Raw genomic sequence first — 22599 nt, 5'->3', positions numbered from 1 at the left:
GCGAGAAGATTTGCCTAGCCTTGAGTAGTCTTTAAGTTGAAGCGATTTTCTCGGTTGTTACAGAAGGCGACCGGAGAGATGAAGTTGCTGAAGTAGTTCGGTCTTTGGGGTGTGATCGTACAGATAATGGAGGGCTGGTAACCATCGAATTGACATGGATGTGCAGTAATCTTCATGACGTTGCACGAATAGCTGAGGCATTTTTAAAGTCTATTTTACTTGGTAAAATTGTATCGCTTGTATTTGCTTCACACCGATCGCAACAGTACCGGTCAAAACGTTCAAGAGGCAACCTTCTGAACGACGGCTCTATCCTGCGTGTTAAAACTCGCCCATGTACAACTCGCTCGACGCTTAATTGCCTGCCGATAAATCAATGCAGAAAACCAGATCATGGCCTACGGAATCTCGCTCCCGTCGATCACGGACTGTAATCAAAACACGAATTGAGACGTTCACCGCAACCTTCACTAGCAGCGCTCAGTCGCGGTTTTACCCGGGATAATCCATCACCCGGCAATCTGGTTAGGTGCCGTGTCAGTGCAAAACCGAAAAGCCATCGAAACCCCGCAATCGAAAGCCCGTAAGTTATGAGTTTGTTTACACTGATTGAAACATTCGATACCTTTTTCGGGGGTAAAGGTGTCCCGGGCCGATTTCGCTATCGATCGCACCCTCGTCCAAGCGGGAAGATTACCGCTCCGTCATCCCGCAGATAATTGATTTCCCTTCAGCTCGGCCGGTCGGTGTTCTAGGAATTGCCCGCCAGGCCAGCTGGCGCCTGTACCGACTGGAATGAACCGCGTACGCGTGTTAATCCGTACCGTATCACGGTAACTGTTGATTAAATTTTGAAATGTTGTTATACACCAGCCGTATTTCACCTGCGCAATCGAGCTGTAATTATAGCAATTACAAAGCTTTAATTTCACCCTTTCGCTGGCGTTAGAATCGCACTGGTGCTGGTGCGGAGAAGCGTTTGTTAGCATGCCATTTTTGTACCCTTCCAATGCTGGATGATTACGGCATACAGTATGACGAAGAAAAAGTACACTTTGTAGCGCAAAAGGACGCATTTTCTTGTGGCAAACCATCAGCCCAATACCCAATAGTTCACAAGTGTAATAAGATGAGTTATTGCTTCCTGTGAATTATCGCTTGGGCACATCCAGCAGGTCGTTCAAAGCTTGTCAAAATTATTAATTTTTTATCCACGAAAATATTGTAAACAGGTTACAAAACTCCTGGAGCCATTCTTAAGATACAAATCTGCCTCAAAACGTACGAAAAGGAGCAATTTCTGTGATATACCGATACACAAATATATTCAAATTATTGCCCTAATTGAGTACGGAAAAAACCCCGTTCTGGAAGTTTGGACCGATTCCGAATCGGTGACGGAACAGCAGTCTTAATTTTGCATCAGATAAAACACCACTCGTCAATCCTGCTCCAGCAACAAATAAAACACTTCAGCTCGAAAATCGGCTCCCTCCAGCCAATTGAGATCGTTGCAAGCGGATTATTCATCCAAACCCGACGGAAGCACGAACAGAAGTCTGCCCGGTGCACAATTTGGTTTTTTCCCGCTGCATCATACGGCACATCTCACCGGCCGAAGGGAGTCCGTCGCTGTACGGATGATTTATGACGAAATTACTTCCCACAAATCTAGCGATGTTGGTGCTTGATCGCTCGCCATAAATTATGTGCCGAGGTCGTAATGGTTCGAACCGGGGCGAGTTGTACCTCCGTTCGCAATGGCAGCCACCCCGGTACACCCGGTAGTCCAGCTACCGAGCAGCTCGAAGATTAAAGCTGTAAGACAGATAACAAGTAACGCTGCTTTTTTACACTTATCCGACGCGGAAAGGTGCTCCGATCGACAAGGAAGGTATTAACGTGGGATCTGACTTTGCGCCTGTCTAATATCCTAGCGCACTTCACCTGCAGGAATGGGTAACGTAAACAACGACTTTTCATATGGGTCAGCGGTTCATATTGTTCTCGGCAAACATGCGTTTTCAAGTGTCGGCGTACAAGGATGCGGAACGTGATCCCTGCCTGTCTACCTGCTGTGCTTTTTTTTCCTGCTAGATCATCGAATCGATTACCTCAGGCTTGATGTAAACCCCGTTGGCGACAGCATCTCGATTTGATGTCCGAAAGGAAGCGAAGATGCTGAAGTCAACAGAGCAGAAGCCCAGGATACGGCTGGGTGCCATGAATGTGATGGTTTGTTGAACGATCTGGATTGTATCTTCCTTTTTTTAGTAGCAATTAACAGACACCCGCAGCTTTCCTGGTGAGATCCTTTCTCTCTTCCGTACCTTCCACACCAAAACCGCTCTTTCCACACTTATTCGACATTTGTATGGCAGACACTTCAGCTTATCTGAGACCATAATTTTGTTTATTAGAAAAGGAAACGATCGGTTCTAGGTGCGCTTGTGCATCGTATCGTAACAGACACGAATACGAGGACGGTAGTTCGATAATTGAAACACCAAAACAAAATACAACCCCTCGGGGATCAAGGGTACCTGGGCCTGCTGAGCGTCCCGGATGCTACCGCATCTTTGTACCGGGATCGTCCAAATGCTGCCGATGTGCTTGTAATTGGAAAGCGGAAATTAAACGGAACATTTTTCACCTGTTTTGATTGATAAGGGTGCGCAAGGATGCCCGCACCAGAGAAGGTCCAGGTGCAAGATGAACTTGTAATTGTTGGGTAAAAGGGTAGCTATTGTTTTTGCCGAGACTGAAGGAAACGAATTCTTCAGATCATGTGAATGAATAAGGAAAGTTTTAGTTTTTTGAATAAAGCCTTCATTGATCAATGTTTTCAATGATGAATCAATGTCTTCAATGAATGTAAGAGATCTTCAAGGATCAGTGAATTTGGGGTTAAATAAATATCTACTTTGTTTCAATTGTTTTAGAACATTATTGATTGTTTTGGGAAAAGAAAATAAATAATACAACAGTAGTATAAATCAATAAAATTTACTCAAAACGTTCTCGTCATTCTGATTGCTATGCTTTCTGCTCAATCCGAAACAACCCGCAGAGCGATCCTCTAAGTACCCGTTCTCATTCATTCTCTACCGCCATGTCTGGGAAGACAGTGAAAGGGATCATGTTTTTGAAATGCTTAAAATTACAATTACATTTCTCTGTTGTTTCTTACGCTGAGTCTTTAGGGTCTTGAAAATGGAGGTAAAACGGAGGGAACGTTCGAAAACAAATCCTGCGCCCAACCGATGTGCTCTTGCCACTGGCTAATAACAGATGTTTAATGAGTTCAACCCGATTGTTCGTCCTGCTCCGCGTTATGTTCGACCGAAAAGCCCCTTAAAAATGCCAACAGCAAAACAAAATCATGCTCCTAAAAATGATGACCAAATCGTTACATAACTGCAGCAGAACTGCCACTCCGCAGTGCTCGAAACAATACAACCCTTACGGTGGTGGTAATAATCTCAACAAAACAATCCCTTTTTTCCCACAGGGAAAGCGAACGGAGAACATCGAACAAAACAGAACCACCTCCAAAACAACATACGCTTCCAGGAGGTCATTGTACGAATGGTTGGCTTTTGCATGTTTCGATGTACAACTTTCCAGCAGAATCGTCGGTGCGTGCACGATTCTCGTACGTTGCGCGATCAGGAAACGGTTGGTGCAACAGTGCCGAAACCCAGCATGCACGTGATCGGCTTCGGTTCCGAAACCGTCATCAGGTCGGGCAAGGATAATTATCTAACGGGCTTGTAATGTGGCATGCAACGGGCAATGGAAATATGCTACTGCTGCTGGAGGTCACACCAATGCAACGCGATGCAATGTTAGTTACATTTGCCAAGGGTAATTCTTTTCTACCGCACCATCACAAGTCACACTTTTGTGCACGGAATGGCATTTTTTTGGGGGTGCATAAGGCCGAATATTCTCGGAAGAAGTATTCCAGAGAGACGGTGGAACTGGCTATAATCAGGAAACAATTTTCCAGTAGTGTGTAATGAAAATAATTATAGAGCGTAATATTTTTTTTTCTAATGACAATTCCTTATAATTCTTGCTAATTCATCCAAAAATGACACTTTATCAAAAAAGTCCAATTGAACTTAATTTCCTGTAAAGACTCTTTTAAAAAAATACCGATTGCTTACAAAATACCTTCAGCAGATATTCAAGCTAAACGTTTTATTTTAAAACACCAATTCCTCGCATCCACCCGATTGACTCGTATGCTTCGCAACCCGTTCAATATTCAGCGAAAAGATATCCGATGCGAAGTTAGCGCCCTAATCGAAGGTGACAGGCCCGTGTCTGAAGATCAGTGAAGGTTCGTTGTTTGGTGCCTCACGCTGCGTCCGGACGGGTGTTTAATTTAATCTATTTCCCCGAAATTCGTCCACCTTCTTGAGTCGATCCGGTCCCAGAATCGTTGGAAAGGAACCTGATTCGTGCTTCGCGAACTGTGCCGGATCAAGTTTCAATCGGTCCCTATTGGAGCCATTTGCATGGGAAGATTTTCGTCCGGTAGCCCAAATGCCGTAGCCCAATCGCCACCGAACCGGCGCACTAATTCCTCCTAGATAAACGTCAAGTGAATGTTGTTCTTTCGAGTGCCTGGAACCATGCCGGAACGTTGCCCGCAGAGGGATTTTCGGCAGGTAGCTATGGCGGTGTTTTTTAGAATTTCTTTTCCTTGTCGTCTTTTCTAGAGCTCTTTGTTTTGGTGAATGTTGTTTTTTCTCGAATCAAGCTCATGCTGTGAAGGGGTTTATTAGATTTCAAGACATCGTTCGGAACTTACTTTACACCTTTACTTGTGTGTCATTTACATCTAACCAGTTTCGTGTTTCGTGAACCAATTTAATTAAATTTCTACAGACTAAAAGTTGTATTCTTGTACAATAATGTTCATCTTTGCAATATAGCAGTCATTCGTCCATTTTCCAACATAAAAACATTACTGCATAATTGAGGAACTGCACCCAATCATCAGTGTTTGCGTCGTGGTTAGGCAAAACCACAAAACGCGATTCTCCACACGTCGGGTGCGCCTCGTCATCTATAGACTTCCAACATTAGAAGTTACAGCCCCACATTGCCAGCTCACAATCGACACGACTGCGACAAACGTACCGGGAAGCTAATTTCGCTCTTTTACAAACAATCTACAACCGGGTAAACAGGGAAAGGTAAACATGGTGTCGTTTTTTTTTCGTTCTGCGCTGGTAAAAACAAGTAACACAACAACGGTCTCCCTCGTTCTGTTTGACGCCATGGTAGTTGGAACTGTTTGCTCCATGTTTGAAGCTTTAACGAAAACGCGAGCAGATCGAAATCGTCACATTGCACCCAAGGTTACGAAAGGTATGGTAAGCTTCAACGCTCACGTGCTCATGGTTGGGTTTTGTTGCGGAACGCGACCAAAGCAAGCATTGCGGCAGACAGTAGTGTAAATAAAACAACCACCATTGCACTTGAACAACTCATGAACCAAATTTTCAAATAATGGTTCAAGGCAATAGCTGGGAGGTGATAAAACTCTCGACAATTGGAGCAATTAATAGTGAAGGATTGAAGTTGGAAAAAATGTTGAGAATCGCCTAAATAAAACGATTGTTAAACAATTTCGAGTAGAATTCAATAACTACGCCATTAAGGCCATTGTCATTTCCAGCAATGAGGCACCGTCTATCAGCACTTTGAAAAATTAATTAGTGTTTAGCTTTTGCAACAAACTCTTCCTATAATCATGCCCACACAATTCGCGAACCATCTCACTTATAATCCACAATTGTCGAATCATCAACAGCACCCACAACGTGCTACCAAAATCAACAACCTCACAGTCCGCGACCAGTAAACGCGTACCATCCGACATAATTGTCCCTAATTATAGAACGCATTCGTCAAGGCTCCCGTTTTCCAATTTCCATCCGAGCGCACACAAATCCGTGCTCGGAAGCGAACACAATTGTCTAGCGCATGCACACGCAAGTACTAATCTTAACGTTCTAACCGTTTAACCGCGTAGCCGGATGCGCGTGTTGTTGCATCTTGCTGGGAAATTAAATCTTTACCCACATTCGCACAGGGCCAGTCGATTGTCATCCAGGGAAGAAAATCGTTAAGAAAAGCGCATCTGTAGGCAGTTCGCAATCGGGTTGAATGAAACCATCGATGGGCCGCAAATGGTGCAAGTAGAGCATTTCGCAAGACAATGCATCGCGCTTGTAGTTGTGCGTTGTTTTGCAACGATTTTCATTCATTTTCATTTTGCTAGTTTGTCATTCACAAACGTATTGGTGATGCGAATGGAACACGGGCACGGGTTTCCGATGTCAAGCCGGTGAGGGATGAAATTATACGGTACTGAGGTTGTACCATTACCGAGAGAATTCAATGAGCATGCATGAGCTGAAAAACGCCCCATATCCGGACCGAAATGGTACGATGAATGAACACCAGATGATGGGTTTGATATTCATTCATCAAATTACATTTCTATAGCGATACCCTTACCTTATGAAAGTACGGTGAATGCCGTTATTATGGATAAATAAAACAAAGTTTCTTATCTTACCTAATTATTGTACGTATCAGTTTTCAATAGTTGATACTTATTGGTTGTTTGTGATATTATTAAACTTGTAATAATTTGAAAATTTATTATGTTCCAAAGACATCGATCTCTTTCGTGTACATCTTCTTCTCTAAAACTGGCAAATCCAACAATGAAACTACCCTCGGTAGTGTGTCTACAGTATTCTCACCGAAAATCTGTTACCGAGTGGATGTTTGCGGTTGCGTGCACGGAGCGTTACCTAGCGCGGATAGCTAATTAATGGGTCGATTTCCTTTGCCGCCGGGTTTTGTCAAAGGCTTGAAACGTTCTCGAAAGGGTTTATAGTTTTGCATGTCTCCATACGACCTCCAGCTCCAGTCAGTCCGAGGTAGAGTGTGTGTGAACGAGAACGAGAGAGAGAGAGAGAGAGAGAGAGAGAGAGAGTAAGAGAGAGATAGCTGAAAAAAGGTTAAAGCGTGAGTCATTTTCGAGAAAGTTTATGCAATTATCAGTCGTACATGGCTACCGAATCTAGAAGCCTGGGTGCTTGATTGCTGTCCAGAAAAAAAGCCCACGCCCAGCAGCAACAAAACTCAATGATACCTACGACTGTAATTTCGTTCGTCACGAAAGCTTCTTTTTTTTGGGGTGCTTTTTTGCCGCGTGTGCTTGAACCGGGGTGGGTTGTTTTTGTAATAATTTTAATTCAACCGCGTAACGGCAACTAAAACAAAACAGATCACGAGAAGCGAAATGATTAAATGTTACCACTCGGTTTCCCATTGAACTTTATACTTCAGAATAGAAATACATGGCGTGATCCCACCTGCTCCATTCGGGTGCACATACATACCTTACCTGTCGGAAATTAGTTCACCACTCTTTCTCTTTGGTCCAGTACGGTTCGGCTCAGGCGATACCATAGCCTGACGGGAAGACCACCACGAATCAATAATTTAATTAGCTATCCGGTCCACCCGAACCAGACGAGAATATCGCACGTGCGTCCTCCAGCAGATCGAATCGTTGGAACAATCGACGAAATGTGCAGTAATTCACGCTCCATACGAGCGTTGGACGACATTTCGCCCGTACCGATTTTGTTTCATCCATTCGCACACATTGATACATGCACGGGTAGATGTTAATTATTGAAAAAAGCAAAACCGAGAGAAAAAATTAGTTATGTCACTGGGCGCAAAAATGCCGGTGCTACGAGGAACCGTTTCGAGTGAAAATAACTTACCTTCAGTGATCCGTAACGCTGACCGAAACCTCGCACTGAACCGATCAGCGTTTAGGACGTGTATGTGGACGTGCGTCTCAACCAGGTCCCCGGTGGTGATGGTGTTTGGTGTTTAATAAAATTAAACATGTAAGAATCAATCCTTCACACCTCGTGGCCGGCTCAGTTTTCAGCGTGTCAGCTCGCATTCGAAATCGTCCATCAACGCGCCGTCCAGGTCAACGCGCGCACGGTGGCCAGATTCCGGAGGTCCAAGACAGGCGAAGTGGAAGAGCCCTGTGGAAGTAGTGTATAAATTCAATACGATCTTATGCTGCGTGTCATCGGGCAAGGCTCGCTTGACGGTTGGGATGCGGGAAGAAAAAAATTACGTGTCAACGATGGGCTGAGGTTGTGGACCATGTGTGAGCGAATTGTTTTTTTTCTGAATTTTAGACCACTTTTTCTCTGCTCGTCTAAGGGTGTCAGTTGACGCCAGCAGGATAAATTCAACCCTCTGCCGGGGTTCATCGTCTTTAATCGAGAACAATGTGCGTATCGAGTAAATGTCACACTTTGACCTAAAGGAGATGCTCATTATTTACTCCTCTTCCTTTATCTTTAGGGTAAAGATTTATCTTAGCTCTTGTGGTGATAGGTGATGGTGATGGTGATAGGCCCATGCTTTGGTTTCGATTATTCTCTTAGCTGTTTAAGCTAACAGATGGTCAGAACGATGCCATTCAGTATTGCAATCAACTTTAATTCTACATTCTCTGAGTCTAATGCGAAGCAAGTAAGTTTGCTCTTCACATTAATATCACAAGGTAATGGAAATGTTGACGAAATGAATTTTTAATTAATAAAGCAACAATCCAAAGCAACAGCATAAGCTTTTATTTAACCTGCAATACCTGCAATACCTGCATAACGAATAAATGTATCAGAAGTGCGTACTTAAGGGTTAACAGGCAAAACTGAATCGCATGCAACTTTCGGATACAATCCATACTTTCATGCAATCTGCTATCGTAACGCAGTGTAACGCTTCTGTATGAGAGCAGTTTTAACATTCGTCAGGACTCAATTTGGAGGATTTGGCCATCAATTTTTAAAATAATATTCTTTGATAAATGATATTTATTAAATTAAGCTATTGCTAATTAACTTCCAGGTCCCTACGCTGTGTTCTTATCATTCTTCAATAACTGGTTCTCTCTGAATGTTCATGTTCTCGTTCAACTTGTCTGCAAGCTGATTGCAGGCAAAGAGAGTTTGCAGGTTTTTTAAAATTCCCAACAACAAAGCAACGTTTAAATCTGTTCAAGCTTGCCCTTCAAACAGTTGTTACTGAATTCCTTCCATAAGATACGGTCTAGTTTAGATCGTTGCAATTTCAAACATGCCCTGCTAAACGAATGATTGCTGTGCTCGGGAGTTTCCCTCTGCCGCTCATATTCTTTGTTGTTGCAGCTATCACAGGATTTCCAGATATCTACAACGTTACGCATCACAACTTATCAGCATGTGTACTTCTGTTTCTTCGATGGAAATGATCGATAGCATGCCCTTGGTAGACATCCGCATGTGTTATTGTGGAACTAATGAACATGATGCGATCGTATGTCAAATCTGTAACAGCCATTTCAGGAAGCTTACTTATCTACGCATTCTATTGTAGATATTGTACACGACAGAATGCATGTACACCTGCCATCGGAACAGCTGATAGTCCGGACGGAATGGTGAGATACCTTATCAGTTTGATGTGCGTGCTATAAAAAAAAATCTCGCAAATGCTAGAATACGTCAAAAAAAGTCCGTTTTTCGCTATATATATATTGTTTTAAAACGGCTGAGCATCATACGTAACAGTGCTGGAGGAGTAAAACACAATGCAACGCTTCCTTATTTTCGCGGCTTTGATTGCCGCTGCGAGCGCCCAGGTAAGCTAGATGCTGAAAACGGTTGGCTAAGTTAATCATGACCTTAACTCGGAGTACCTTTTTTACTGTTCTAGCTCTGCAAGAACACCGGCGAGTTGGTGCCAAACCCGATGAACTGCAAGCAGTTCTTCATGTGCCGTACGGGACGCACCATTCTCTTCACCTGTCCGGACAATACCCTGTTTAACCCGCGCACGTTGGCCTGTGACTCGACGAACAAGGTGCGCTGCGAGCCCGGCAATCTCCCGAACAACATTCTGACCTCCTCCCTAAAGGCGCAACCATCGCGTATCGAGCATACCGTTACGGCTTGTATTAATCAGCCCGTGGCGACTCTGCTGTCTAACACTGCCGACTGTAGCCGCTTCTACCAGTGCTCGGTTACTGGTGCCATCAACTTCCAATGTCCGTCCGGCACTATGTTCGATGCTCGTCGTAAGCTGTGCGCTGAGCGTGAAGTGGCCGTTTGCGGAACCGTTGCCCAACCGAACCCACCGATGCTGCCCCCGCAACCAATCGTGCCGCCATCACTGCCGATCGTGCCACCATCCGTCCCGATTCTTCCGCCGTCCCTCCCGATCCTACCGCAGCCCCCAAGCAACCTGAACAGTCTGCAGATGCTGTGCCGCGGAAAGCCTCTCGGAGCGAAGATTCGCAATCCGTCCGACTGCACGGAGTATGTGAACTGCATTGGCACCACTATGCTGCGCTACACTAAATGCCCGATTGGAACTGCCTTCGACGATGTGAGCAAGATCTGCAACTGGGTGCAGAACGTCATGTGCTAAATGATAGTGCCTCTTTAGTATGTCAGCCTTTAGATATTGCCCGCTAAGGATGTTGGTATTAAAATGTGGGGAACAAATCTACATACAACCGGTCGGTGTTTTGTTATTATTGTAAAATGAGAACGAAATAAAGATTCTACTATTTGTTATGCATAAACAACAACAACAAAATTTGATAAATCGAATACAAACCATAAAGAAATGAACCTCGTCGTCAAGAAATATGCTGTAGTGAAAGAAATATTTGTTCAAATATGTTCTGAAAGATACCTTTTTCGTGAGTATGACTAATACGCCGCAGCTGTGTAAAGAAGTGGGCGACTCAAAGTAGAGCTTCACATATGATTCACGCCAGCCGTTAAGCAGCTGTACTTCAGTGACATCATCTCAAAGCAGCATAAGCCTCATGTACTTCAAAGTATGCTATTTACAAGACAATAATTCCTTTTGTAACGTTATCTTCGATTTTATTTGCGTACAAACCTTAGCGTATTGATGATCTCCGTGAAAATTTTCTTTCAATCTCCATGTTTCAAACACCGATTGAACCAAGAACGAAGAAAAATCAGTATTTTATTACACTATCAATCACTGTCCCGTTTCGCACCACGAGTCTTTGTTCTTATGCTTATACCGACGATAAGCAATGCTTAACACAGTTTTCATTTCAATGAAAGGGTATCGTAAAAAAGAGAACCTTTTGCTATATTTACGTTAAAGCATACGAGTAACAAAACTTTACGCACACCTGCAATACTCATCGTTAGTACTATCGAGGTAATCAACTAAACCGACATTTAAAGATCGAAACAAAACATAATCAAACCTAAAACACGCCTGCTAAGCATTCTATTCGAGATTTTGTTTTTATTGAATGCTGTTGTGTTTAGTTAAGTTGCTGTGTTGGGTTTACGTTCGATAAAGCTTCAAATGATTTGATCATTTTTGTTGTTTCATCATGCTAGAAAAGTTGGTAACGTCTTTGGCATTCTTGAGGATGATATTTCGCAACATTTGGTTAACTCTTCGTGTTTAACCTTCGTTATGCACTTAATGTATGCTGATAAAAATAGTTTATGGCTTTAGTAATTCGTTTTACACATTTCTTTACCTTCCTCTTCAGCTTTCCTTCTTATTCCACTTTGTCATATGTTTTTTTTTTTCGCATCTCACCCCTAACCCTAACGCCATATCATTGGGATTAGCAATACTATAATATAATGTCGATTCGATATAAAACAGCTATATTCGTCTTTTATAATGTATGAGTACGGCAAATAGCGATTTAGCTAAACTGGTACACCTGTACCTTAATTCTTGTATAACAACTAGTACGCTAGTATGCTAGGCGAAGCTAGACCAACTATCATGAATATGAAGATCGAAAAAGGGAATTCCGTGCAGTGGATGGTTAATGTGCTTGTCGTTTGCTATTTAGTAAGTTTATGTTTGGGTTGCTTCTAATTGGTTTGCTCCGTTGGTTTTCTTCTACTTGATTTAATCATAGTTTAATTTACCTTTCGTTTTTGGCCTATTCATTTGTTTGTTTGATAAATTATTTAATTTCTAACATTTCTTTCCTCGCGGTACGTGACACGTATTGCGTATTTAGTTTTGGTTGCTACTAACACCAGGAAACCGTCGAGTTTCGGTTGAGTGGGTTGCTTTCGGTTTTAAATTTTATCGTTTAGTAATCAATTTTAATATGTTGCTTAGCTATGCCTAGCGTATGCTTTCGGTAAAACCTTTTTTCTGCTTCACTAATCCTACTTCCCACTGTTTCAGGTTGTCATTTTGTTATACTTTGCTTCTGTTTTTCTTTTCTCTCTCTTCTTTGCTAGCGTTTCTTTTCCATTTCACACTGACTGATTTGTGGCATAGTTTAGTAACATTTAAACGTGTATAGGATCGATAACATCTAAGAATCGGTGTAATCATTGTTCCCAAATGGTTCGCATCATGTCTGTATTGGTTTTTGTCCGTTTTAAAATTCTATAAAATACCTAACCGCTTCCCGCACGCAACCCCCGACATGTTCCTTCGCCGGGTTTCGATCGCCCTACCCACATTGCATACCACCTACGCAAAAGCTATCCTTGGCCTTGGTCGTACCTCTTCCGCCCAGCGCTGACCTTTGGGAGAATTCTCTGCAATCATTGCAGTCGTTGTCATAAACATCGAGAAACCAACCCACCACACGGGGGCGGTTCAAAACATCCAAAGAACGAATGTTATATTGGTAAAAGATAAAAAGAAGTTTTATTTTAAAAACGCACACTCATATTTTGCAATGTCACTCCGCTTCCGGGACGATATTTTGAAATGTACGAGAAGCATTCAGCACACTCTCAAGAAGCCTGTAAGGTAAGCAAGCGGTAAGGTAAGCAAGGATTTTTCTTGTATCAGAAGGAAACATTTCAGCTGAAAGAAAGCTGATTCGTAAGTAGCTTACCGGTAGCGGTACCATTCAGAATTCCAGCTGCAATGAAGCTTAAACACGATGGTTTGCATACTTTACCGTGCAGAATGGGAAGGAGAATGTGTTTCAAGAGCGCACAGCTAGAAAAGTGATGCAAAAATGCAAGCGCATAAAGTTTACCACGTGTCCTGGAAGAAGGCTTACCACACAAACGAGAATCATTCATGCGAAGTCGTTAAAATGTTTGGATGGTTGAATTGAATCATTCGATGTACAAATGTGTTGTTATTTCAAGGAAAAAAGGAAATATAATAAATCCTTCTTGTACGTTTGTTTAAAGCGTGCAAAATAACCTCACTGCCTATTTTAAACACTAAATTCAACTAAAAGTGAAACATGCTTTCGGTAATGGTACCAAACTGTTTTCTCCTGACAAGCCGCCCACAATCTATTTCAAATTTTCCATTTATGATTTGGAATGCGATATGATGATATTGCTTCTCTCGCTGTATCTTTCTCTTTTTTCGCTCTGTTCTGATGTTAAACAATTATTCATTTTTTTACATTCAAACACCGAGCGGCAAACAGATTAAAAACTTTACCATTGTTGTTTGAATGCCTTTTTTACCAAAACTTTTTTTTTAAGCTTGGTACGTCTTAATCTCTTTTATATGGGCAAACCTTGAACTTGAAGTCGTTATGGTGCTTTCAATGGGATTACTTTCGCTTTAAAGTCGTCATCGAAACAGAAAAACTCAAAGCTCGTAAATGTCAGGGTTGACAGTAGACGTTCATTAGATTAATGTCCGCAATGTCTTGATTAGCGGGCTCAATAAAAAAATTAAAGCTAAATTCTCATGCATAGTAGCACATCAGCCACGAGATGTTAAATAGAGAGTATAACATAATTAAAATTAAGAGACATATTCACTGCTTCCAGTTCTATCTAAACGAAAATATTTCCAAGAACTTGTTCTATAACTGTGTGCAATGAACGTACCCCGGAAAAGTCTGTTCCTTTCAATAACGGTGTGGATTTGAGTGGAAAAATCATCGTCAATTCAATCCACCCACCACATCCAACCAGATGACTGTTTGCGGATGAGAACGAATGAGTGTTTGCATATTTTACATTCACCTCATGTCATTTCATTTTTTTTATGTTCACACAAGTGCCCCACATTCTTCGCATTCGAAATTCAGGAAAGAAAAAAATCAAACCATTTCAACCAAATTATTCCTTCACTTTATCCTGCTTTTTATCCACTTTACTCGCTGTCCCTCACTTCCAATACGCTCTCTCTCGGCTCAGTTTGCTATTTTTCGATCACTTTCACAAAACTTTACTTCCTGTTTGCTTTCGAGAAGTGGAAAAAACGATGAAAAGTCACAAAATTACCAGCTTTGGAGGAAAAGTTTTGCCATGCACACCGGCACGTGGCTTCAGACAAATCACATTTCGCACGCGTTGCGATTGTGTGAGCTTTGATCTTAGACACCGGGAAAAAGTGCACGAGAAAAAGGAACCAATGACATCGTAATCAACTTTATGTAAAACAAAAGTATTTCAAGCGAAGAGTTGCATCATTCTAGGAGTTTCAGAATGGCTGTAACATGCGCAACCGATATTGCCAATTGGCGATACGGTACATTAATGGAGAGGGATTATCTCAGCGGGAATCGCATCTTTTTTATTGGAGTTCATAAAACTGGTGTGAGTAAAACAATATTTCACTATTACTTTAAACCTACTTATAAATCAATAAAGCTATCACAACAAAAAAACCAAACCATGCAGAAACCTCAGAGTACAATAAATATTCATTGCTTTTAGCTAAACTTCATGGAGACGCCTAGTCCTTTTCAGCAGCTAGGTACTAGCGGAATACCAGGTCAGTAGTAGTTAAAAAGTAGCTGTTTGTCGTTCATTTATTTGCCCATGATAACTCATTGTCGAAAACTGTAGCCCGTGAACTAATACTGTACCAAAGATCTTCTCAGAACCTTCAACCTTCACAAAATCTTACATCTTGACATTTCCTCCCAAAAGCCCTTGGGGGAAATTTTCACCAACAAGAGCTTGCCATTGTGCGTTCTAATCGAATTAAAGCTCAAACACGATCCAATAAACTAAAATCGGAGTCGGGGACCTTATTTCAACACCAGCATAAATGGGCAGAAGTCGTGGTGAAGAAATTTGACACAAAATATACCACTCAACACTAACCGGTCACATTGGAAAATCAACGCACCAGGCAAACGCATGCAGGTTGCGCGATAAGTTAACGAAGTGTGATGGCATCGTTCATGCTTTTCTCTCATAAAATCTTCATCTAATGGCCCCTATGAAAATGCTGGCGCACAACATTGATCCAGGACAACCGAAGAATCGAAGCAGTGAAAATGGAATGAGACATAATAAAGCACAAGAATCAAAGTCAGGTTGTGGTGGAACCTCGTCTCATTTTTTTTTACTTCACTCCATTGTTGAACTCCACTGGCGATATGAAAGATGGCAGCGAGTGGCTTTTCTATGGACAAACACACACACACAAAGAACCACACTCGGGCAAGCAAAGTGACACATTATTGACATTAATGACGTTAAGAAGAACAGCTGGTGGAACAGAGTGTGCTGGAAGCTAAAGTGCACATTAAGCATGGTGGCAGTTGGTAGTTAAAAAAAAAGAATGTTAATTCTATTGTGCACGAAAAGAACATCTTCAACGCCCGGCTCCCATGAGCTCGTACAGCTTAATTAATGCAAAAAAATCCAATTTTCGTTACTTTAAAGCTTTCCTCATTTTTTCCCGCATTTCCTCCACATGTCGTTTCTCTGATGAAAATGAGAAATGAACACATTAGCTCTTAGCGGTGCATGTGAGTAATTATGGATGAACGATAATTGGAGTCATTTAACACTAACTGTCGAGACGCCAACCTGTTCCATGCCAATAATGCTTTCGTGTTCTGTTGTCTATCACCTGCTAATCAGCTGCACAAAGCACGAAACCGGCTGAACATTTGTTCACTTACCACAATCACAAGTGAAACTAACAAAGTACATTTGGAATACCGGGCCCGGGAAATGTATAAAAATACACATGCACCCACTCGTTGATGAATAACCGCTCACCTACGCCAAGCAGCGAACCCACATCAAGGCCGGCGCTAGGAAAACCGGAAAGAGTGCCATTTATCCAGTTGATTACAGACGGAAATGAAGCGGAAAAAAAGCTTGCATCTAAATGTGTGGGTGAGTTAAGTAGGTCTTTGTCTTTCCACTGCCGTGTGCCACCAGAAGGATAAGATGGCTAATCGCAATTATTCGCTTTCCTGCCCTTTATTGGAGACAGCGAACACGCACGCACGCTCGCGTTGAGTGATGGGCTGCACAAAGCATACGCCATTACGAGCATGCTTTGCTACCTGTGTGGTTAATTACTTCGAGCGTAATGGAAGCGCGCCGGAAAATGCTCGATTGTTTGTCGTTTAGCCTGAGGTGTTTGCATTTGGTGTAGCGTTTTAAGCATATTGCTTCTCGCGCCGGTCGTCGCCGGTTTGTTTTTGAAAAGAAACCGTCTTCTTAAGAAGGTACTGAATATATCGGAACAGTGTGTAGCTCATTTTTGGCTCGGAGTATGTGGTAAATTATTCTTTCAAAATCATATTAAAGAATTACGAGTCCCACACCTCCTGGATCGCTCTTTTTGCTGTTGGATTGGGCGTTGTGATTGAGGATGTGTAAAATATACTCAGCTCAGTAACAGTGAGGCCAAAACTACATTCAACATCATTTTGCACTCTTCCTTCATGACGATGACAGTGATTGACGTTTCGTTACACATCAAAGTCGAAGAATGAAATCTATTCAAAATATGATGGGCTTAAAGAAAAATAAAGGGCGAATAGCTACAAATATCAAGAGAAAATGCTGATTGAATTGTATCATAAGAATGAATCCATACAATTCACGTATTATATATTGCTAAACCACAACGTGACGAGTACGTTGTTTCCTAGGAGTTGTTCCTAGTGAGTTGCCATAGTTACTGGTAGCCTATTTCCAAAAACGTCACCGCCAAGTAAAAACTTTGATCAACTTTGATTTAGAATTTGATGTATTTTTCAAAAAACCCTTGCAATATTCATCGATGCAGAAGAGTTAGATTTTCACTGTTCCTTTCAACCGGTTTATAAGGAGAGATATTAAGACATCCTTTTCCGAGAGTGTAAAACTGCCACAACTGACTGCAACTTTAAAGCCTAATAAACCTTCAACATAGTTCTTAGTCAGATACTAGGATCAGGTCGTGTTGGAGCTGTTTGCAATGAACGGAGGGGGTGCTGAATGTAGAAAAGATCAACTTACCTACCGAGAAGCATATCTTAGCAAAATCTTCATCAAAACATTGAGTGAGAATAGTGCGCTTAGTATCAAAACAAACCATCAGTAAAAGTTGCATCTTCACGTTGTAACCTCGATCATAACACGTTGATAAATACAAAATATAGTGCAACGATGGGCGACCGGTCCCGGTAGGTTGGATTTGAGTGCGGGAAATCGTCTCCTCTTAGTAGCTTCCGATCCCGCTGATCGCCGCATGAAGCCCTTTTCTACTTTGGAGTTGGACCGTGCTCCGTTACACGGCAAAATGTACAAACAGTGTTAGAAGATAGGAAGAGAGCGATAGAAACACAGCAACAGGGAGGTATTTTGGAGATCGGAATCACACACACACACACATAGAAGTAGGAAAAGAAACACTCATAAGCAGTCCCCGTTTTTAGGTGACGATGGTGTCCTTGTGAGTATCACCGTTGGCGGTGCTATTAGCGACTGCGGCAGTGTTGGATGAGTTTATAACCGTACCGTTCACTGCTCCGACGCTCCGCTCCTTGGTCTCTTCCGCCTGCTCGTCCGCCTCGTAGTCCTCGTAGTCGTCCGAGTCCTCGTCCGCTTCCGGCACTCCATTCTGCTGTCCATCGCTTCTTTTGCCACTGGCGCGCTTCTTACTTCGCCGGCGTCCGTCCGACTTGACGTGATCCACAGCCTTTGATGCACAGTTCCCATTCCGGTCCGGAAGCTCACCGGGCTGGGTGGCTGCTGCCACCGCTTGGGACGTCAGGTGGATGACCTCCTCCACGTTGCCCGCACCGTTGCCATTGCTTTCCGCATTAGCCTGCTCCTCCAGGCTCATCAGCAGCTGCTCCTTAGCATTTTCGCACAGCCGGAACGTTTCCAGGAATTCGTTCAAATCAACCAGTCCGTCCTTGTTGATGTCCATCATGCGACACATGTCGAGCAGCTGCTCGTGGGTGTTGTGGGGAAAGTGCCGTCGCAGCAGCTCGCACGCCTCACCGAACTCTTCCAGCGAGATCTGGCCCGAGTTGTCCTTGTCCAGGATGCGAAAGATGGCTTCCAGGCTGCTCTTGTTCTTGTAAAGCGATTCCGCAACCGAGGCTGTACCGTTCTGGGCCGATTTCTGGACGTAAGGAACCGAAAAACACATGCACAGGAAGTGAAACACTGGAAGGCCAAAGCTGTACTTTAAGGAATGCAACCAAATTAAATCGCTATTTGGCGTCGTTTGTTTATCTTGGCAATCGCTCGCAGGCGGCATGCTGTCATTTGCAAACGGAACCCGATAGCTATTACGTTAGATCGACTTGTTTACTTCTCGAGCAAGATTATCATGTCAGCGGTATGGCATATGGACACGGATGTTTTACGAACGGCAGAAATAGCAAAACATACACACAAATAAAACGCTACCGGCATTGACTGTCGATAGCTATATTCTACTTGAAGCACTTGTAATAGAGCTAGCAATTTGCTTCTTCCTACCCATCGCTGGAAGTGACTTTTGATGAATAGCTACGATAAAGTAATTCGATCGCTACTGGCGCAAGCAAAATTGAGGACTATCCTTCATCGCAGCAATAATACAGCAATGTCTCAGGATCATAATGTCAACAGCAACCTGTATCTGATTTGCATGAAAATGTAGAGCACGTTTTAGGGAATGCGATTACGTCAAGTGTTTGATAGAGTAGCGGAATTGTGGAAAACCATTTTTTCCATTTTCATTCGACCTAGCTGGATTTCGCCATTAAAGTCAACAACCACCACTGTGTCCATGATTGACGGAAGCAACTCGGTTACAGATGACATCAAACGGCTTTCGGTTGTTGTCAAAATATGAGGCAAAATGTGCGGTTCATCTACGGGGCAAACAACCCTTTCCGACGGAAAGCGCAACATCATCGTTCGAATGATGAAATTATCCACCGAGAATTGCCTCCAAGGCATTCGTCAAAGTTCTTATCAAGCAGCAGGGTTGTTCCGCTAGCAACATCACTAGCAGCGTCACAAGAAACAAGTCAAATCTTTAAACGGTGACCTTTAAACCGTGGAGTCCGGGTGGTCCTCCCTTTCCTTTTTATACTTACGAAAGAGTCCGTGTCGAGGAGATGCAGCGTCTTCCGGTAGCTGACTTCCGTGATGGTAGCGACCGTACTGGCAGTGGGATTATCGGCTGGTGCCAGCTTATCCTTCAGCATTCGCCACGGCAATCCCAGGTTGGTGGCACTCTCCAAGGCCTCACACCACTTGGCTAGCGGTAGTAAACCTGCACAGCAACGATTATACAGCGAGTGAAACGTGAATAAAACGGGAAGCAAGCAACAAACAAAAAATAACAACATAACGCGATCAAAGATGAATGGTCGCCGATGGCAGGTGTCCTTTTTAATGGTATCATTAACAGAGCATCGGTTAGATAAAAGCAACGTCCCGAGCCCTTTCTCTTTTGTCGCCAGTTGAGGCAGTCTCTATGCATTGAAACATCCTTCAATATAGCAAGATAAAAATAAATCGCACTAACAATGTTGTTGTTTCCATGGAACTATCCGATACGCAATAAGATCCCAAAAAGCTCTTTCTCATAGTTGCGCTATAGTTTCTTACCTTCAGCAGGTTGAAAAAGTTATAAAAAAACGTGTATCTATTTCTCGCCTTAACGTTTCATTTCTATTGACAACAGTAAGACAAGCGTAATGAGGAGCCAAAGCTCAGCCAAAGCTTTATACGTGAGTGTTAAGTGTAGATCGACGCACTTTTGTAAAAATGCAGTCCTTTATGGGCGAGAGAATAAAAACGCCAAGCAACCTTTTTTAAAGGTTAAAACTTTCGCTGTCCGTATATCTTTCGGACCGTTTGATGCATGATGAAACCCACTCGTGGCGGGCCGTGGGTTGATGGAAATTTTATGACCCACTGAAAACGGTTCAGTTCCTTGACGATACTTTGTCGTTGCTGCTGTACGAATGCAACGTTGAGCAATAACGGGCCTGCAGAAGGGTTTCACTACTTGTTCTAGTTCTTTCACCCGCAACGATATAAAGTGCTAAAGAGCAAAAAGTTGGTAATGACCGTGCAAAGCCAACGAGCTTCAATGCTAGTGCGAAAGTATTCAGTACAAGAACTCCACTATGGCCTGTAACCGTACGGCACAGGACACTCGCAATGTCACGACGGTAGCAATTTCCGGCGAAAGTCATAAAATTTCTGCCGAATTAAGCAAAACCCCCAACAGTAGCACTCCCAAGGAGGTAAAAGAATGGATCTTCTGGTTTCTTTTCGCTTCTTTTTTTTGGCCTTTCGCACCCTTACTTTTCAAGGGTTCCGAGAGTCCTGAACCCGAAACGGTCAGGTGTAGATTACCGGGACGTACAATCGAGTGTCCAACGACCCAACTGCCACCGGGAGGGATTATGTTTTATTTTCCCATCCACATTATTCATCTCGCTGGCAGAGGGGGATTTTCGGTTGCCCCACGTCCCAACTTTTGGACAGATTTATATGATGGCAGCTTCCTGTTGGAGGTATTTTGACGTACCAGGGACACCTACTCCAAAAGAAGAACCCAACAAAAGACGAATATTGCATCCTTTGTAGCTTTTTCGCGTCTACTCAGTCGGTTCGCTCGATCGCAACGAGAAGCTTGCGATTCCTTACCAATCCGGTTCAAGATGGTTGAAAATGACATTTTATCGACAATCATAAATTCCCAACGTTTCCTTTCATGACCGTACGTTGGCAGTGTACATCTGGAATCGTAGTCCCAGAATCATCAATTTTTCGATCAGCTTCTTATTCTCGCAAAACAGAAACACAGAAAAGTAACTCTAGGGGGAGCTTCTGGGCGCCAATCTAAGAACACATACGGCAACAACATCGACTAAACCATGGTTTGTAAGCAGCAAGAGAGAAAACAAACCCACGGCGCGATAAATCTTTTCAATCCCGTCCTGAACCATGTCACGTCCTGTCGTTTAGGTAATCTTTTCTTCGCCAATAGATGTTCGGACATTGTTCCCATTCTCCACCAGCTAAACAGCGCACTCTAACGCACACAACACAATCACAAAACCTTGGCGAAAAATATCACTGGCTGACTGCAAAAAGCCACCAGCGTTGGCATGCGGTCTTGCTGGACAATATCAGCGCCACTAACGGAGCATCTAGATGAGCCTCAGTCTCGTAGTAAAAAAAAAACGGTTATACTATTTCTTCATCTTTCCAAAAACTGACATCGACATCAGAGGATGGTCTAACCACCGTGACGGGGAATGGGAACTAACGGTCGAATGGTGTGTCGGATCTCGAATCCGTCCAATATCTGCCATAAACTTGTGGCTTTACACGATAATGCGGCAATCCATGTACTGCCACTGACAGTTTTGGCCCCTCATCCGTTCCGCTAACGGAAAACGGTTTTCCATTTTTCCTCTCCACCGTGCCATTGATGCACTGATTACAGACGTCCACACTCACACACACTTACCCTTATTTTCCGCATCACGCGATTTGAACTCCCGCTCCAGCTCTATTCGTCGTTCGCGCAGCTTAGCTGCCAATTCTCGTAGCGCTGAGCTTTCCACCAGCCCGACACGCTGCCGGAATGTGAGTTTCCTCGTTTTAGAGGCGGCCGCCGTGTACATCACAAAGTGTGTGTCTAGCTGTGGATCCAACTTCAGATACGCACCCTTGTTCGAACCGATTTCGTAGTAGTTCGAGGCGGAAAAGATGGTAATGACCTGCGGAAGATAAGATTTTACACACGAAATTAATCAACCAACCAACCATTTGATCTAAAGCACCGATTGATCGCCTTACCTTCCCGCCGTGCATTATCTCGTGCCCGTCCGGTTTGCATTCGTGCGAACGGACGAGATACTGTAGCTTGTAGCGCTGTAGGAACTTGCTAGTTACGTCCGGTCCGAAGTACGTACCGGCACCTCGCAACGAGTTCGGCCGGCAGCCCTCGGTATGCTGCGGATCGCTCCACAAAATATCGAACACCTGTACCGTGTGGGAAGAGCACAAACACATACAGGACACGCTTGCAAAACAAACCCTGGCCGTAATCGGTAAACGAATCGCTAAGCTCGACCATTCTAGCGTACCACATCGATTGAACAATCATAATCAAGATATTTTCTTCCTCAATAGCGCCACTGAGTTGATTAAATCGAGCATAATGAGCAGTGGGTAGGCCACCAAGAAGAGGATACGCTTGCACAGAAGTGGAATTAGCACACTCGCACTACTGCAACCCATGTGCTCGACACGT

The 22599-nt window shown here is 43.2% G+C and overlaps 2 protein-coding genes across 2 annotated transcripts in view; one reads left to right on the top strand and one right to left on the bottom strand.

Annotated features, from left to right (window-relative positions):
* Positions 1–9703: 9703 nt before the first annotated feature.
* LOC128297584 (probable endochitinase) lies at positions 9704–10542 on the top strand. The gene is made up of 2 exons (XM_053033256.1): positions 9704–9754; positions 9829–10542. Exons 1-2 carry the CDS (start codon positions 9704–9706, stop codon positions 10540–10542), a joined length of 765 nt encoding a protein of 254 aa, XP_052889216.1.
* A 543-nt stretch (positions 10543–11085) lies between these two features.
* LOC128297571 (serine/threonine-protein phosphatase rdgC) overlaps positions 11086–22599 on the bottom strand; it is a 29990-nt gene continuing 18476 nt past the window's right edge. Inside the window, exons 7-11 of the mRNA XM_053033240.1 lie at positions 22143–22328; positions 21811–22063; positions 19415–19593; positions 17835–18447; positions 11086–12689 (exon numbers count right to left, since the gene is read on the bottom strand). Coding sequence (XP_052889200.1) covers positions 12622–12689; positions 17835–18447; positions 19415–19593; positions 21811–22063; positions 22143–22328 — 1299 coding nt within the window. The 3' untranslated portion in view covers positions 11086–12621. The remainder of the gene's footprint in view (positions 12690–17834; positions 18448–19414; positions 19594–21810; positions 22064–22142; positions 22329–22599) is intronic.

Source organism: Anopheles moucheti, chromosome 2, assembly GCF_943734755.1.
Source record: "Anopheles moucheti chromosome 2, idAnoMoucSN_F20_07, whole genome shotgun sequence".
Taxonomy (NCBI): Eukaryota; Metazoa; Arthropoda; class Insecta; order Diptera; family Culicidae; genus Anopheles; species Anopheles moucheti.
The sequence above is the reverse complement of the archived record's forward strand: the minus strand, read 5'-3'. Positions and strand labels throughout refer to the sequence as shown.